The sequence below is a fragment of the Phoxinus phoxinus genome, assembly GCF_949152265.1.
Source record: "Phoxinus phoxinus genome assembly, chromosome: 19".
NCBI lineage: Eukaryota > Metazoa > Chordata > Actinopteri > Cypriniformes > Leuciscidae > Phoxinus > Phoxinus phoxinus.
Genome location: NC_136894.1, coordinates 30746816 through 30766040, shown reverse-complemented (window position 1 = coordinate 30766040; position 19225 = coordinate 30746816). Strand labels below are relative to the sequence as shown.

The 19225-nt window shown below is 38.7% G+C and overlaps 1 protein-coding gene across 1 annotated transcript; it reads left to right on the top strand.

The window, feature by feature from the left end:
• Window positions 1-11886: 11886 nt before the first annotated feature.
• LOC306987509 (zinc-alpha-2-glycoprotein-like) lies at window positions 11887-18288 on the top strand. The gene is made up of 5 exons (XM_079591848.1): window positions 11887-12230; window positions 12314-12577; window positions 13081-13359; window positions 13534-13653; window positions 16296-18288. The coding sequence occupies exons 1-5, from the start codon at window positions 11972-11974 to the stop codon at window positions 16379-16381; spliced, it is 1008 nt and encodes a 335-aa protein (XP_079447974.1). The 5' UTR covers window positions 11887-11971; the 3' UTR covers window positions 16382-18288.
• The last annotated feature ends 937 nt before the right edge of the window (window positions 18289-19225 follow it).

The window sequence follows — 19225 nt, the reverse complement described above, 5'->3', positions numbered from 1 at the left end:
TAACCTGAAGTGTGTATAGACTAACATTCACTTGTACTGTTTTTGTGTGTGTGTAAATGTGTGTTCTGTTATGGTTTTAATGCACATCTGAGCTATTTGCATTATTATGGACTATTCACCTGTAGGCTACTGTTTTTTTTTTTTTAAGAGTTCTATTTAGACTTAATGCACATCTGAGCTATTGGCATTATTGATGTACTGCCGGATACTTTTATAATTGCTAATTTTATATTGCCAATCATGTATATGCTGTATTATAAAATGTATTTGAAAGTTTCAAACTTGAATGAATGGAGGCATCTTGAATGAAACTTCATCTTATTGTGCTTGTACAATGAAAAATATTATTCTACTCTGTTAGCTTATGCTCTCTCTCTATATATAATTTGTTCAGTAAAATTCAATATTAGGCTATAGTTCAAATCAATGATGGACTTTGGTAAAGATGAGAGCTTTAGTGAGGAAATGCTATTTTCATATCATAATGATCTAAAGAAAAGAGTAAAATGTTTTTGGCTTTCATAACACATTACAATAGGTTGCACATGTTTCATGTTTACCCCTTTGAATTCAGATCATTCGAGTTTAAGGGAACATGGAAACATGAAGTTACACGTGCATATGTTACACTGTAGCCTACCTGCTAAAATGTCACGATTCCAACAACACATGATAACAAATAATTTAGATAAAAATGATGAGCATGTCAAAACGAAAACACAGATACTTACAAGACAAAAGTAGGAATGTCTTTTACCTGTTCTCTTCGACCGACAGCTGAATGCAATGCTCTGGCTCGTTTAAAATAGTTCAAAATGGTAGAAATGTTTATATCCCACGATGGCGAGAACAGTGATCTCTACTAACTATCAAGTCTCGCGTTGCCAGTCGTCATGCCTCAGTAGGGCTGTTGCCATCTAGCGGTTGAGAAATGTAATTGCATTTTTATTTAATTTAAAATGAAAGACGGTCAAATAATATCGATCGTAGATTGCGTATGAATGTTATGTAGTGTGACAGCAAACATGAAGCTGCGTGGGCGAAAAACATGTAAACAATTTTAAGACTATTTTGGCTATAGGCTACTAATCGCTGGTCTAAATCAGGGCTATCCAAGCCGGACCCTTATAATCGGATTGAAGGCTCAATCGGATTGAAAAACCTTCATGTAAACACCTTAATTGATCCGATTGAGCTCGATCCGATTGAAATTTCGATCGGATTGAAAGGGGTGGTTTATTCCTTTTGTAATCCGATCAAGAGAACATGTAAACACTTAATTGGACTGAAACCCAAATCTGAAAGGAATGCGCATGTGCATGACGTAGAAATTACGTAATGACGTATGACGCACTGTTGTTTTTGAAGGGAAGATGGCGTGAGGTAAACAAAATTGGTCTGTAGCAGAGACCACGTTGTTGCTTAATATTTTGAAGGACGAAAAAATTGTTGAAAGATTAGACGGTCGCAAGTCACGCAATAATGACTTGTTCAAGCAGGTTTTTGAAAAACTTAAAGAAGCTGGAATTAACAGGTCAGTCGAGCAAATAAAAAAACACTGGAAAGGGCTTAAAAGTGGGTACTACAAGGCGAAAAACCAAAACAACAAAAGTAGCGAATCCCCGGCTAATTTTCCATTCTATAGCCTACCAATATACAAAAAAAGTAATGGTAAGAGGGTGGCTGTTATGCACATCGTGGAACGGTGGCGGGAATCGTCTAGTGCACTGATTGTGCGTAACTGCGCATGTCTAAAACGATCAAATCAGATGTAAAGCTTGTGACATGTAAACGCGCACATCAACCCGATTACTTTATTTGTAGTCCATGTAAACACCTTGTTCGGATTCTTTAATCGGATTGATTTCATTCGGATTGAGCCATGTAAACGCAGCTAGTGATTGCCTCGATTTCGCCGGGTGGGCTAAAAGCAGACTGCACTAGCCCGTCCAATTCAGAGCTAAATCGTGACTACAGATCGACCATGTCATGAAATGACACTTGCACCTTGTATATATTATTACCAATGCGAACATGGGATATCAACCAACATCTAATGCGTTGCCTGAACAAAAAACCTACAATTAATCAGACAATGAATGAGTTTTGACTATAAGTGGGCTAGCCGGTCTGACTACGAGCTAGATCGTGTCTACGCACAGCCTACACACAGAACATGTCAAAGAAATGAAACCAAACACCTACTCACAGTTGACTTTGCTTACATGATGGAATAGCCTATCATAGGCTACATATTGCAAGTTATTTTGGAAAAAAATTACATGCAACCAGATTCAATGTTATTTTGTCTAGAAGTGGGTTACACATAGCCGGACTATATCGGGTCTATATTTAACCGAGACGGTGAAATGACGGCTATTGCTTGCTGGGTATTCTTTCTCGTTATAATGGCCTGAGAAACGCGGACTGTTGAAGAGCGGTTCCTATTGTTGCAAGTTGCAACATGAAGGCAATTTCTGTTCTCCTTGCTGCTTATGTAGGCTATTTCTGTGTTACACGATCTCATGGAGCGCCAATATCAACAGCCATGGAGGTGAGTTCAGCTCAACTGATGCAGGAAATAATAATACTAATAAATATAATGACATCTCCGTTTGAGACACAGAGAAATAGATTACTCGCATAAAAAGCTGTTTTAAAATTTAAATAAGTAATATAAATGTTTAGCTAAACTTTCGAGTTTGCATCCATGTATAGCCTATTTAAAATTAGTTTTGACTGTCGTTTTACATTTACAAGTGTTAGGCTATTCCTTGTTCTGAGACTTTCTTCAGTTAACTGTTTGGGTTTAATGAACAGTCAAATCATGTTATTAGACGTCGCATAGCCAACCCCAGATTAGTACGCGCATGTTAAGACATGTTGTTCCTTGTTAGTTCATAATTTATAAACGGCACCGGCACAATTCTGTCTATTCTTGTGATCTCAACTTTCTGTTACTCGTTGTTCTGTGTGCGTTTTCGAGGAAGCGTGCAGGTGTGAGATGTGGAGGAAAACATTCCACTGTAAGTTAAATGAATTAGATAATACATATAATTTGGTTGTAAAACATAAAGTGTTGCACATTTCCATGCAGTCCAGGCATGCAGTCCAGCAATAATTTTGTTCATCCTAAATATAAGCAAAGGTTGCCATATTTTATTTTGATAATGAAACTTCCAACCCTTTCCTGAAAATGGTCTGAGTAGGCTATTTTTTTGTTAATATCGCGAGCGGGCGCTGTGAGCGAGCAGGAACGAGTAGTGAGTTGTCGTCGAAAAAGATGGATAAAGTAAAAAAGCTGGCGGGGGCTAAAAATATAAAAAGAAAGAGGGAAAATGAGATGGCATGTAAACTGATGCGACAGCAGCTAAATAAGTGGATGGTGAAAGGTAACAGGTAGGAAGGATTTAAAGTGTGACGTTCAGGCGTGTAGGCTATACTGGCCATCGGGACTACCGGGAGATTCCCAGTGGGCCGACGTGCTTTTTGGGCCAATAAATCTCATACTTTTTTTTTTTTTTTTTAAATTGTCTTAACCCTCTACTGCATAGCGTTGCTCTCAGGCAACGGAAAGTGTTTTTAAGTTTAATTTCCAGTACATGTTTCTTTAAATAATTGCAACCAATCAAAATGGTCAAATGATTGCTATAGAATGGTCCAATAAGGTGTGGGAGTCACTATCAAGCATCATTTGAAGGTGGGACTTCCTTTTCTGACATGTGGTCACAGGAGCACATGGTGTGAGAAGAATGTAAGATTATTTGCTTCAGTAATCTTATTTACAATGACATGAACTGTAAATAAAAAATATATGTATGTGCATGAAGGTGTAGAGAAGCCGTTTGTCAAGTTTTATTAACTTTTTTTTAATTTAGCATGTTTAGAAATTCAGTTTTTCTTCTTGTTGCCTCAGGGCAACGTTATGCGATAAGGGGTACTTTTTATGAGGTCTTTGCTGACAATGTGTTTGGATGTTATCACACATCATTACATGTTATTTGTGCACAATATGGTAAAATAATAATAATAATAATTAAATTGTACTTTTACAGGCTAGTGTTCAGTGCAATAGCAATGCTAATGGTAGATGTGTCTTTCTTGAAGGCCAAAATCAGTGTTTTTGCTTTTTCTGCACTGATGTTTTACAGGAAAATGGATGCAGGGGCATATTATGGTAGAAAGGAGCGATCAGTCAGAATTATACCCAACAATGGATTTATTAGTGAGTACAGTGAGCTTGAGGAAAGTGACAGTGATGAAGAATGGACCCCAGAAAGAGGTTTGAGAGGCAGAAAAATACATGTTTAAAGCCCTTTTCTTATATTTAGTAAATTCTAAATAAAAGGCATTTTCAAATCTCTTGATTTTCCTAATAAACGTTGAGACAATATTACATTTTTCTCTGTGATTTACTACCAGTGATGCCGGTAGCGCGTTACTTAGTAACGCGTTACTCTAATCTGACCACTTTTTTCAGTAACGAGTAATCTAACGCGTTACTATTTCCAATCCAGTAATCAGATTAAAGTTACTTATCCAAGTCACTGTGCGTTACTATTTTTGCCATTTTCCTCAGTAAAAATTAGGGCTGTAATGCGATATGAAACCGAAATCTCAACACTCAGATCCACGAACCTGTGTCGCGGTGTGAGAAGGCAGAATTGCGAAACACTTCCAACTCCCAGAGTTATCCTTCCCGTCCAGATCCAATGCTACCACATCTTTAAATTAGCCTACTATTAGTATTATTTGAAGTCAATATTATAAAATACGTAGACCTACACCACAAAACTAGTTGAGGATAAATTCTTTAAAATCAGGCAATTCCAGCGTTAAGGACGTGACATTTGCAGTAAAAAAAACTTTAAATATAATATAATGAAGTATAAATGATCAGAAAATGCATTTAATATACCAATATATTGAAACGTCTGTTTATATATCCATACTCCCTTAATAAAGAAGCAAGCTACACACATGCGTTTTATATTTAATATGAGAGAAATACACACTGCGCAAACCAAAATTAATACTACCCACCGGATGAAGAAGGGTTGGCTCTCCAGAGAACATAAAATATCCATTTTTATTTTATTTTTCGTGTTCACATTTATGAGGAAAAAACAATGTTACGGACGCGACAGTTCTCCGTTGGACGTGACCGCTCCGAAAGCGGCACTAAAATAGGCTACTGCTTTTTCACAGAGACCTCAAACCGAACGCACAAAGCATTTATTTAAAGTGAATTTCGTTTTGTATTAATTGTATCTTAATTTTAATCAATGTTTCATCGACCAATTGCCTGGATTTAATAAATAAGTAGGCGGCTAAATATAGCAGACCATAGATAATCACGACACAGAGGCTATTTTTATATTGAAATGTCTACTTTTAAACAGAACAATTCGAAACGAAAACAGACTGCTCTCTGCTTATGTAATCCGTATGAAATGTGCATTTCTCTCTGGCGCGTTCACTACAGTGAAGATCGCAAGTCAGCATCGTCAACTTCATCTTTGCAGCCGACACTGACAGAAAACACTTCTTTATTTATAAACAATTAAAATGTCTTCTTGCTATATTTGACATATTCATAATCATTAATTTTGCCGGTTCTTTGTGAGCTTGTAGGTGCTTTATTGGCAACGCCACGTCGCCACCCTTACATGTTACATGAACCTAGCTACAAAAAAAAAAAAACTACATCAAATTTGAAGAAACATTTGAAGTCTGGTCAAGAAAGACTGTCATTATTTTATTTAAAAAAACAACAACATGTATTTATGTTAAGTGAAGTCAAGAAAGACTGTCTTTATTTATATTTTTTTTTATAAAAACATGTATTTTTTTCAGGAAATAGTTTTTAAGTTCAACTTAAAATGTTAGGATATACATTGTTGAAGTTACTGTTAAAAATGCACTTCCAATAAAGTGAGTGTTGGCAAAACCGGTTGTCATTTTTATGTTGAGGCGGCGGGGGTGTCGGCTGCTGCTGAATGTAACTAATAAAGTAACTTGTAATCTAACTTAGTTACTTTTAAAATAAAGTAATCTGTAAAGTAACTAAGTTACTTTTTAAAGGAGTAATCAGTAATCAGTAATCTGATTACTTTTTCAAAGTAACTGTGGCAACACTGTTTACTACCTATACTGCATAGCGTTGCCCTGAGGCAACAAAATAAAATCTGCTAAGGGGGTGGGTTTTTAAAAAAAAAAAATTTTTTTTGTTAATCTGTTATCTTAAATCTTCAAGAAAATAAGATTAAAAAAAATTTTTTTATGCAAAAACATAATTCATGCATTAGAGGGTTAACGGCCCATAAAACTCGTACATTCGTTTTGTTTTGCTTAATCGGCGGCGCTAGGTTAGTGCCGGTGTAATGCATTGATCAAAAAAAGTTTGACCAATAGTTTTTTTTCTGAAACATCGGGCCATGAAACGCGTAGATCAGCGGCCCATTGGTTCTTTTCTTGATGGTCACTGGGCTGGCCCAATCACATCTTTAATGTGAGGTATAGAAATATACTCTTTCAAGTAGGCTACAAAACTAATTATGAAAGTTTCCTTTATTTTTCAGTGCATTTGTTTTACAACATATGGCTATAACTATCATGGGATTAATATTATAACTATTATTATGTAGTAATGTAGACAGACACTGTAACTAAAAGAAGTTTAATTTTTTATTTGCACACTGAATATGGGTTGGAGTTTTTAATTGGGTAGTTGCGGGAGAGAGAGAGAGAGAGAGAGAGAGAGAGAGAGAGAGAGAGAGAGAGAGAGAGAGAGAGAGAGAGAGAGAGAGAGAGAGAGAGAGAGAGAGAGAGAGAGAGAGAGAGAGAGAGAGAGAGAGAGAGAGAGATAGATCCTATAGCAGATTTGGGGAGGGCCCATTCACTGGATCTTTTCAGGGGCCCAGTCATTTCTGTGGTCGGGCCTGATCTTACTGTACATTATGAGCTTCCAGAACTTCTGATTGAGGCTGTGTGTGACCTCCAAATGAAACTAGGCCTACTTTCCACAAATTGAAAATAGAAATAAAAACGGTATAAAACAACAGTTTTATTAGTGCAAACGATAATTAAGTGCAAGTGCAACCATAATTAAAGTAGGCCAACTCTCTCTGTATTCAAAGTGCAAACAGAGACCAAAACAGAGACCAGAGCCACAACTACAACGTCCAGAGACAGGTTTGATATTGGGAGACGGGCTATTGTATGCAGTCTAATTTGCGCGCATCGTGTTTTACTTTCATTTTCACTCCGTAGTGGCGGTGCTGAACGCGCGTTCTACAAGATAAGGGGCCATTCACACATAATGCGTTTTTGCTTTGTAAAGTGAGATAGCCTACGCTGGCAGTGGAATGGGGGAACTGATTTTAACTTGAGCGCCGCATTTTTAGAATACTGTGTCATGCGCGAGACGCTGCAAAAGATGCAAGACGCGAGCGCAAGGTTACACATCCGTCTAGCGCATTTACATAGAAAAACAATGGAAAAGTACCGCACTGGAATGGAAAAACACGTTCTGTGTGAACCGCCCTAAGACATCTCAGATCGACTCTCTGTTGCGCAACAAATCCTCCGCCATCGTAACGCGATCAGTGAACTGTGATTCCTGCTGCACTGTCACAGTCTGTGTGCGACTGCAACTCGTGCTGGATGAGCAGAGGAGACGTTTAGCCTACAATAGTAGGCTATACAATAGCAAAACGACACTGGAGGCGGCCGGTGCCGCGGTGTACACCGTAATGTAATGTGAATGTAGCGGTGGCATATTCTATGATGCTAACCATGGCGATATCGCGAGACAGCTTTTCACTCGTCGAGAAATCGCGTCACATTTTAGTCTCATGAAATCTCGTGGCACGAGATCTCGTCACACCCCTAGTATTTAGTGTACTTTTGTGTACTAAATTGGACCAACTTCAAGTATACTTAGTGTACTTTAAGTATACAGGTCCTTCTAAAAAAATTAGCATATTGTGATAAAGTTCATTATTGCCCACAATGTAATGATACAAATTTTACTTTCATATATTTTAGATTCATTGCACACCAACTGAAATATTTCAGGTCTTTCATTGTTTTAATACTGATGATTTTGGCATAAAGATCATGAAAACCAAAAATTCCTATCTCAAAAAATTAGCACATTTCATCCGACCAATAAAAGAAAAGGGTTTTTCATACAAAAAAAGTCAACCTTCAAATAATTATGTTCAGTTATGCACTTAATAGGCTACTTGGTCGGGAATCCTTTTGCAGAAATGACTGCTTCAATGCGGCGTGGCACAGAGGCAATCAGCCTGTGGCACTGCTGAGGGGTTATGGAGGCCCAGGATGCTTCGATAGCGGCCTTAAGCTCATGTTGGGTCTTGCGTCTCTCAACTTTCTCTTCATAATATCCCACAGATTCTCTATGGGGTTCAGGTCAGGAGAGTTGGCAGGCCAATTGAGCACAGTAATACCATGGTCAGTAAACCATTTACCAGTGGTTTTGGCACTGTGAGCAGGTGCCAGGTCGTGCTGAAAAATTCAATCTTCATCTCCATAAAGCTTTTCAGCAGATGGAAGCATGAAGTGCTCCAAAATCTCCTGATAGCTAGCTGCATTGACCCTGCCCTTGATAAAACACAGTGGACCAACACTAGCAGCTGACATGGCACCCCAGACCATCACTGACTGTGGGTACTTGACACTGGACTTCAGGTATTTTGGGATTTCCTTCTCCCCAGTCTTCCTCCAGACTCTGGCACCTTGATTTCCGAATGACATGCAAAATTTGCTTTCATCCGAAAAAAGTACTTTGGACCACTGAGCAACAGTCCAGTGCTGCTTCTCTTCGCTGTTTCTGGTTCAGAAGTGGCTTGACCTGGGGAATGCGGCACCTGTTGCCCATGTCCTGCACACGCCTGTGCACGGTGGCTCTGGATGCTTCTACTCCAGACTCAGTCCACTGCTTCCGCAGGTCCCCCAAGGTCTGGAATCGGTCCTTCTCCACAGTCTTCCTCAGGGTCCGGTCACCTCTTCTCGTTGTGCAGCGTTTTTTGCCACACTTTTTCCTTCCCGCAGACTTCCCACTGAGGTGCCTTGATACAGCACTCTGGGAACAGCCTATTCGTTCAGAAATGTCTTTCTGTCTTCTTGCTTGAGGGTGTCAATGATGGCCTTCTGGACAGCAGTCAGGTCGGCAGTCTTACCCATGATTGCGGTTTTGAGTAATGAACCAGGCTGGGAGTTTTTAAAAGCCTCAGGAATCTTTTGCAGGTGTTTAGAGTTAATTAGTTGATTCAGATGATTAATAGCTCGTGTAGAGAACCTTTTCACGATATGCTAATTTTTTGAGAAATATATATAAAAAATAATTTTTATCATTACATTATGGACAATAATGAACGTTTATCACAATATGCTATTTTTTTGAGAAGGACCTGTATGTCTGTGTAGGGACTAATTATGCTTGATTTATACTATATGCTTGATTAGTGATATTAAAGTGTAGGCTACTTTATTTATGTAACAAGTATATTACACATTACGAGTGTCTTCGAAACACAAGCAGTTCTCAGTTCTCATCCTGCTGGATCTGTCTGCTGCCTTTGACACAGTTAACCACCAGATCCTCCTGTCAATCCTAAAGATGAAGGGCATCTCGGGAACTGCACTCCAGTGGTTCAAGTCTTATCTCTCGGGTAGGTCCTTTAGGGTGTCGTGGAGGGGTGAGGTGTCTAAGACCCAACATCTAGCCACTGGTGTGCCTCAGGGCTCAGTGCTTGGACCACTTCTCTTCTCAATCTACATGACATCACTAGGATCTGTGATTCAGAAACATGGCTTTTCCTATCACTGCTACGCTGATGACACACAACTCTACCTCTCATTCCAGCCTGATGATCCGACGGTAGCCGCTCGCATCTCAGCCTGCCTGACAGACATTTCTGGCTGGATGAAGGACCACCACCTTCAACTCAACCTTGCGAAGACAGAGCTACTTGTAATCCCGGCTAACCCAGCACTTAATCACAACCTCACCATTTAGCTAGGTTCGTCATCCATAACTCCATCAAGATCAGCCAGGAACCTTGGAGTTGTAATTGATGACCAATTGAATTTCACAGACCACATTGCTAGCACTGCCCGGTCATGCAGATTTGCCTTGTACAACATCAGAAGGATCAGGCCCTTCCTATCAGAGCATGCTACACAACTGCTTGTTCAGGCGCTTGTTCTATCCAGACTGGACTATTGTAATGCTCTCCTGGCCGGTCTCCCAGCTTGCACTGTCAAACCTCTGCAACTGATCCAGAATGCTGCAGCTAGAGAAAAAACAAAAACAAAAAAAAACGTTGCATTGTACTGTGAAGGGTCATAGCACTTACATATTGTTGTCCTACTGCCAGTTTAATTGCTTCTATTGTTTCTCATTTGTAAGTCGCTTTGGATAAAAGCGTCTGCTAAATGAATAAATGTAAATGTACAAGCAATATACTATAAGTGTATTTATACATATCTTTATTTGTAAAATATTTATTTTTGGCGTTTTTGCCTTTTATTAGGATAGCTAGGGCAGTGGCTAGACAGGAAGTGCGGCGGGATCGCGAGAGGTCCACGAGCTCGTTTAGGCTCATTAATACCTTTGGCTTATTCCAAATACTACAAATTGCATACTTTGTCTTCAATAACAAATGTAAATTAATAGACAAATAAAACCTTGTACAATATACTATTGTCTACTACAGTATAATGTATATTGAAAATATACTTTCAATGCATTGTTACAATGATAATTTCCAGCACACAGTTAAAATATAGGCTACCTAAAATATATTTTTAATAAAGTACAAATAAATACACTTTTAAAAAATAAACAGAATTTTCACTTCAAGGATATTTTTCTAAAATATATTTTAGAAAATATACTTAAGTACAATTATTTTAAAGTGTGTTAACTTGTTTTGTGAAAATAGGTAAAAGCATGATGCTAATATAGTTTTATTAACTTTTTTGTTAGTATATTTGCAATGTAGCCTATTATTGAAAAAGGAATATAGGTCTGATGGAGGATACCATGATTGTTTTTTTGTTTTTGTTTGTTAATTTTGTTAGTCTCTTTTAAACCATGAAAAACATACAAGAGTGCATCGAAGTCTGAAATAAGACCAAAATTAAAGCGATAAGATTGAGCCTTAAATGGTGTTTTTTACACCATATTTTGTGACATCAGTCATGAACGTTTTAGCACTCTTGAAAGATTTTCAAAGAACAGTGATTTATTTGATGTAATTCATATGGTTCTTTAGCAAGCTGAACAAACTTAACAAGCTGCGCATGTCCTCTGAATGGAGAAACTCTCAGACTTGGCTACAAGCCAATAGTGACAATAATTATTATCATGTGCATCGGTTTTAAAATGTGTATATTTCCGAATGTCAGTCTGGACTTCTGCATGGCAGCTGTTCTAGACTCAGAGATCATTTCTAATAATTAGAAAAATATTCTAATTTCATTGCACTGTTTTGTCTAACTTCACATTTCACACACAAAGGATTCCAGTGGGAGTTTTTTTGTCGATGCCTCGCCATCGCCAGAGTTTTTAGACGTGTGTCAGCATGACATCAGAGCAAGCATATTCATGTTGCCCTCCACTATTTGCACATCTTTCTGTACCTTTGCACTGGTTCGCTATGTGTCCTAGACCTTGATATTTAGTTTGCATAAATGCAAGTTGTGCTGTTTTTTTCTTCTCAACTGCCAAATGAAATGCTTTCTGGAACTAGAAAAAATGTAAGGCGGGGCTTAATTTTATTTTATTTTTCGTGGGGAATGGATTGTATGATTGGATGGTTGTGGTTTGCTATTGATGAATATTGACCCCGCCTCGTGTCCATGTTCATTTCATGGTGACTTTAAAACATCTGATCACTGGTGAAATGTATTTCTTGACTGGATTACATGAAGTGTTTTCATGTGTTGTTTGTGTTTATGTTCCTCAGAGAAACACTTCCTCCACTACAAGTTTACAGCCCTGACCAGATCAGACACATTCTTCAGTGCGGTGTGTGTTTATGACGACAGACGGATCAAACACTTCAGTGATGAAGAACGAGTCTGGACTCTGACTGATGAAGACTGGACTGAAGATCCTGGAGATCCTCCTGACTCTAGAGACTGGTTCATACGTCAGATCAGGACTCTGTCAGACTGCACACACTCACTGTGTTCTGGTGAGATTCATGCTTTACTCTTATTAATTATCAGACATTATATTTACTGTGAGTTTCTCATGCGTGTTGTTCTGTGATTGTAGATCATGTTCTTCAGAGAATAATCGGCTGTGAACTGGAGAAACTTCCTGATGGATCAGAGAATCTGACTGTCTTTGATGAATATGGATTTGATGGAGAAGATCTTCTATCCTTTAATTATGACACTATGCAGTGGATTGATAAAAACCCCAAAGCCAAAAAAACTAAAGAGGAATGGGATCGTAACACTGGACGCAACCAATACCTCAAACATTTCCTCAAGACCTGCACTGACTGGATCTCAACGTTTAACAACACAAATAATAGTAAGTTCTGATCAGATCAGTTTAATGTGTGTGTGTGTGTTAAATTCAGTCTAAAATATAAAAGTATCTGAAAGGCTCTGTTCATATATGCAACATTTTTATCTATACTTATTAAACTGATCATTTAGTCACAAAAAAAACTTTTTTAATGAATATGGAGGTGTAACGAAGGTCGGGAACCGGCGAACATTCAACAGACTTTAATGACAAAATAAAACAAATACAAAACGAAAGTAAAGACGGCAGTCCCTCACGGTCGACTGCCGCCACACATAATAAAACAAAACAACAAAAACTCAGGCCTGTTCCTCTCTCCATCTCCACTCTCGTCGCTCCTCCGTGAGAGACACGAGACCGGTGCGTCGCACAGATGTCGCTCATTATCAGTCACGCCACCGACCTCGACCTCGTCCTGCTCGCCACAGAAGAATATACTGTATATGTTTTACACGCAGAAGAAAAATCTTTGTAAATGCTTGTTTGTTAATTGTGTTGTTCTCCAGGTTCTCCAGATGTTCGTTTCTCCGCAAGGAAATCTCCAGATGATGACAGTAAACTGGTTCTGATCTGTCTGGCCACTGGTTTCTACCCCAGAGATGTTCAGATGAACATCAGATTGAACAGAAGTAACCTTGAGGATCAGACATCTTCTGGAATCAGACCAAATACTAATGAAACCTTTCAGATGAAGATCAGTGTGAAGATCCACAGAAACCATGAAGGATCTTACGACTGTCTGCTCACTCACAGCAGTCTGACAGAACCAGTATCAGTAAACTGGGGTAAATATACATTTTAGTGCCCTAAATAAATATCAAATCATAACTTCAGTTGTAGCAAGTGAACATGATGATGCTGACAATTACATGTAGACTATACCTCGACTCACAGTTCATAATGTCAAAAATATTATATACATAAATATATATAAAAGCATATTTTTCTTCATTCTGCAGATGGGTCCTGTATTGACTGTGAAACAGATTCTACATGGATTGTTGCAGCCGCAGTTTCAGCTCTAGCTCTCGCTGTGATTGGGATTGGTTACTGCATCTATAAAAGGAGAAGGTCAAATGGTGAGTTATAAATGTTCAACACTGTTGCTTTAAAGCCACACGTACAATTAAAAAAAAAAAATCAAAATATACAAAAACCACTTGAACACTGAACATTGTAGAGCTTAGATTCTCTGCCCGAGCCTGACCGGTCGGCCCGATATTTCCCGTCACTATCCTCGGGCCCTTGATCAAGCACGTCACGTGTCATGCGCAGCGTCTCCTCCACTCGCACGCATCACACCGGGCCTGCTGTGCTGTGTAGCTCAAAAGGAGCTTGAAGATGTAAAGAAAAAAAAGAAAAACAGGAGAATTAACTTTGAGCAAGTTTGGAGGAAAGTCTTGCTTTATGGAACCATTTTAAACAAGTCGTGGGCAGTGATATGTGTTGGCTTCGTCGAGTGCATTGTGCGTGCGCTGCTCGCCTATGACCGCAGCGAGCGGGTGTTCAGCGCAGCGGCCGAGAGAGAGAGAGAGAGAGAGGACCGCTCTGAAACCAGCAACTGTGGACGCTATTTTGTTTAAAATATCTTGTTGAATTATATTAGAGTAAAGGTCCAAAGTTCATTCTTGTTCATTTTCTGTGTTCATCATTGTTCACGTTTTTTTCTTTTACACGTTACTTCATTCGGATCCATTCTGAATAAACAAACATCGCAGTTTACATGCTTCATCCTTGCGGCATTATTCATTAAGATCATTCTAAACAGATTTCTGTAACGTTAGTTCAAACAACTCGGAATCGTAGTTGAGAACGTCAGTTAAAATGCCCCACGTATTCAAAAAATCGGCGTGTGTCGCTGACATGTGTCGGGCCGGACTCGGACACAACTGCTCGGGTCGGGTCGGGCTTCTTTTATCTTTTCTTTTTTTTGGCCCGATCTAAGCTCTAGAACAGTGTTATATATTTAGTTGACTTGTGTACTTGCATTATTCCAAATGTTTCTAAGAATGTTTAAATCCAGAGAAATAAGCCGTGCGTCGCCTATCAATGACATCATACCCTCGACTTCCGGTTTTATTTTGTAGAAACCATGGAAACCCCAAAGACGCTTTAATATATTAAAGGACAAGTTGGGTATTTTACACTTAAAGCCCTGTTTACAGATCGTATCTGATGAAATAGAACGGTTAAGATAAAAATTTGGACACATGCTCCTGTCCCGAGAATTTTAGGTTTATTTCGCTCCCCCCCCCCCCCCCCTTGTATTGAATGTGCTGCGTGAGGTACGTTATTCCTCCGCCGCTTCTTCTTCTGTGTATTCAATGAAATGCCAGCGGTTTGCGTGCAATTGGCAAAGGTGCATTATCGCCACCAACTGGGCTGGAGTGTCTATTATTCAAGCTCTCAACGGAAGAATCACGGGTGTGACGCGTTTGGCAAAATAGGTCCACAAAAGCGAAATAAACCTACAATTCTCGGGACAGGAGCATGTGTCCAAATTTTAATCTTAACCGTTCTATTTCATCAGATACGATCTGTAAACAGGGCTTTAAGTGTAAAATACCCAACTTGTCCTTTAAGTGTTTTATTAGACAGGTGAGAAGCTGTCTGGATACATTCATCAACAGAAAACTAATCATTGTTATACAGCTCAACACAGTATTTAAAGTTTAAATCTCGTTTTCTTGATTTATCGTGAGTGCCATGTTTACCATGTCTAACATTGATCCACCTCACTGCAGTGTGTGTTATAAGTGTCTAATTTAGTAGCCGTCGAGCGAACGCACAGAGTAGCATTATAACAACTTTCATCACACTCAAACGTATCTAATATGATTAAACAGCGCTGCGTTACTCCACACACACGCCCGGAAGAAGCGAAAGCGTCTGAGACATAATAACAGCTCCACTGATCTCGATCTGTGTGTCGCTCTCGTCTATCATTAGCAATCGCTCCAGCGGCTCGTTCCACTCCAACGGCTTTCGTGGTGTTAATAAATCTTTAATACTTGACCGAAGAAAGAAAAGAGCTGCAAAATAAGCTAACGTTAGCTTCCTTGCTAACATAAACAGGAGAAAAAGTCCAGTTCAAAAAGAAATGGCACCCACCTCCCTATAACCCCACAAATAAAGAAATAAATGATTAGCTAGCAAACTTTAAATAAACGAATAGTGTTCTCTAGCGTCTCGCTTTTTCAAATGCGTGTTGCAACTGCGGTAGCCGTTATGTAAGTTACCAAGAAGCTCTGACAACATGTCTTCAAATAGCACTTCATCAAGTTATCTTTCGGGTGATGAGGTTCGTTATTTCAAACAAACTGCAACTTGACACACAACGAACAAACGAATGTTACAGTGAATCACAGACTGTAAAAACAACTAAGCAATGAAAAAAAGCTTGTAATTTAGACCGTAACTTTGACTTAACGTCGAGAAGAAAGCAGGAAACTTCAGCGTCTCTTTCAAAGTCTTTCTCCTTCATTAACTCTTTCCACCTGGGAAAAGCTATCCCGAAATTGACCCTCGTTTTTTTAATTCGCCGGTCACGTTTCCTTTTAAATTCAAACCAGTCCATTATGTTTCTTTATGATCAGTTGAAATATGATGCTTCAAACTTTTCACATTTTACAGTTTCTTGAAACATTTCAGAGGATCAAGAACACCTAATATGTGTTATGTGTGTAACAATATTATTCTCTGTTGTTGTTTTTTCTGGCAGATGGAAACGGTGAATTAGGAATTGCAGGGAATCATCAGTGTTTAAATGATCCAGGACTCACTGACTACTGTGACATTACACTCTGAACATTACAGAAGTATTTTGCACATTACATTTGCACTATATTAATGAATGTACTGAGAGAGAGAGGTCAAATGCTCTCACTACCTCAGCCGTTGTGTTAGATAAGCACACAATTAAAGCTAGGGTAGGTTATGTTGGAGAGCTAGCCAGACTTCTACGCTCCGCCCCCTCCTGTCAGTGCTCTGTCCAAAGCTACGCCCCCCCACAAACATGAACGCGCATCCACATTTGGAGTCAGTCACGCAAATGCGTCTCTACAGCACGCAGTGTGTTTATCGTGCAATTTATACGCGAAATTGAGTTTTTACGTGGATATGATACGCAGTTTTGCGCGTGCATATGATATGCACTTTATTGCGTGATATACACACGCACCCCACACCACTAATCCTTCCCAAGCGTATAAGACACACGCACCCCACCCCACCCTAAACCTACCCATGTGCTATCCATGCGTATACTATGCACGTAAAAACTCATTTTCGCGTATATATTACATGATAAACGCACTGCGTGTTGTATAGACGCATTTGGTGTGATCGGGTGGCAGCAGGAAAGCCGAGTACTTCAGCACATTATGGGCATCAACCAAACTACGTCATGTCTCATTCACCTGTAAGTAAACTATATTATTATTACAATGAATGCAATAAAAAAAACATGGCTATTGTTAGTAATGTTACTCGCAGCTTTCAGGCTAACGTTACACGTTTGGTGTTGTATGAACTCGGAAATATTGCTACGTAGCTATATAGCTATGTGTATTTGGATAAAAGCGTCTGCTAAATTAAATGTAAAAATGTAACGTTTTGTTTTGTTACTATCACTGGCAAACGTGAATTTTATGTTTTTATAAATCTTCGTTATTTTGGTTGTTAGGACTTCCACGACGAAAGCATTGGATCTGACCCAACGTACAGTCCGCAGCCAAGCACGTCTTCAGGTCAAAGGCTTTATCAAGTGCCAGTTTCGTTGCAGCCTTTTCTGCCTCAGACTTTCTTTTTTAGCCTTTTTGTCAGGGCGAGTAGTTACAAGCAAAGCTGGTATTGGTAGTTTTGGCTGCATTTTTTCTGCCATTGTGCCGCAAACTCCTGATTAGTCGGTGTAGTGAGCTAAATGTTTCCGGAAACGGTGACATGTGATTAGTGCACGCAGGGCTGTGCATGCAGTGGTGCTCGGGCACGAGACATGAAGGCATCTGATTGGTTCTTTACATTCGCACCGAATGGCAGTGATTGGTCAGAGTTTTTACTGTCCTACAGCTGCTACAGAGGTCAGATTTTTTTCATTCCTTTTTCTGAACACATAATGTATTGACTACTATCAGAATGGAAGGACCATTTCACCCAGTATAAAAAAAAATGTTTCTGAACAGGATTACCTACCCTAGCTTTAAGATAACACAAAGCAATATATATATGCATTTTTTATATTTATATTGTGTATATATATATGTTATACTGTAAATTAAAATTAGATTATTTTAAATGAAATATTAAAAACGTCATGCTTTAGATGCAGACGGTTAGATGCAGTATTATTATATCTGAAAAGTGTCATGGCAGTCTGTTAATGAAGCTGTTGTATCAACTGTTGTATTGCATTTTGTGTTTGTCCTTTTCCTTTCATACAGCGATCCCTCATTCTAGCTTGTATTATTAGATTAGATTAGTGTGTATGCCTACTTAGGATGAATTGCTTGTGTTCTTCATGTTTATTCTAGAGCTGCTATGAAGCCAAATAATCTGTTACTTGAATTTCCTATTATTTTTCACTATAAAGCTGCTTTGAGACTATATTCTTAAACGTACTATGAAGATGACTGTCTTTAAGATGTTTTAAGAAGTGTCTGCTGCGCTGAATATTTTTGAGCTGCTCAAACATTTTTAATGTTTATAGTGTTTCTAATGTAACCTATGTGTGTGAATTGTATTTTTATTTTAAATAAATTGCGCAAAACTCAAAAAGGCTGATAACAGTGTGATTTGTGATGTTTGATGTTTAACATTGTTATCATCATCATCATCAACTTTTATTCCAGACTCATGGTCCATTCAGATGGCTCATGACATGACATACAACATACATTAAAAAAAGAGATAACCATATACAAGAAAATAAAAACAGAAGAAACTACAATACCGCATTTCTATATAGAGACTTATACCAGTGTTTCCATAATGATGATTGGTATCGTATGGCACTAAACCTAGGATTTACTAGTAACATAATGCTGGGAGTCGTTCAGGCGGCAAATGAATTAGTAAACGAGTCTCCTCAATAATGCCTGAAAGGTGCTGACCCCTACCTTACCAAACAAGTCACTAGCACTGGAGCCCCTGGGTTTGTTGAGCAGATCCTCATACAGTCATTATAAGCATGAGCTTCTGCATACTTGCCTTTTTAAACTTAATCCATAACGGAGCAGTATACAAGAGTGCAATATGCTTTAAACAGGCTAATTTTGACGTCATCCGTACACATGTGCAATTGTCTTACCAGCATGTTAGCTTGAGCATATAATATGCGACGCTGCCTGTATATATCCTCATCATCAGATAACTGATCTGTAATGTAATGACCCAGATATTTAATTTTATTACAGACCCTCATCACTTGCCCTGACAAATACAAATCTGGAAAAACAAAGATCTTTGTCCTCTTTTGTCCTACAAATCAACACAGCACTCCTTTTGGCATTATACAACACATCATATTTCATCCCATATTCAGAGATATTCAGTAACTGCTGAAAACCAGCACTGCTGGGAGAGAAAATAGCCAAATCATCAGCATACATAACATGATTAACCAAGGTGTTACCAATCATACAACCTGTTTTACAT

Excerpts from the sequence above, each read along its gene's own strand:
- LOC306987509 (XM_079591848.1), top strand. The coding sequence starts at position 11,972 with ATGTGTTGTTTGTGTTTATGTTCCTCAGAGAAACACTTCCTCCACTAC. Across the intron at positions 13,360-13,533 it reads ACCAGTATCAGTAAACTGGG|ATGGGTCCTGTATTGACTGT; the intron begins GTAAATATACAT and ends TTCATTCTGCAG. Across the intron at positions 13,654-16,295 it reads TAAAAGGAGAAGGTCAAATG|ATGGAAACGGTGAATTAGGA; the intron begins GTGAGTTATAAA and ends TTTTTCTGGCAG.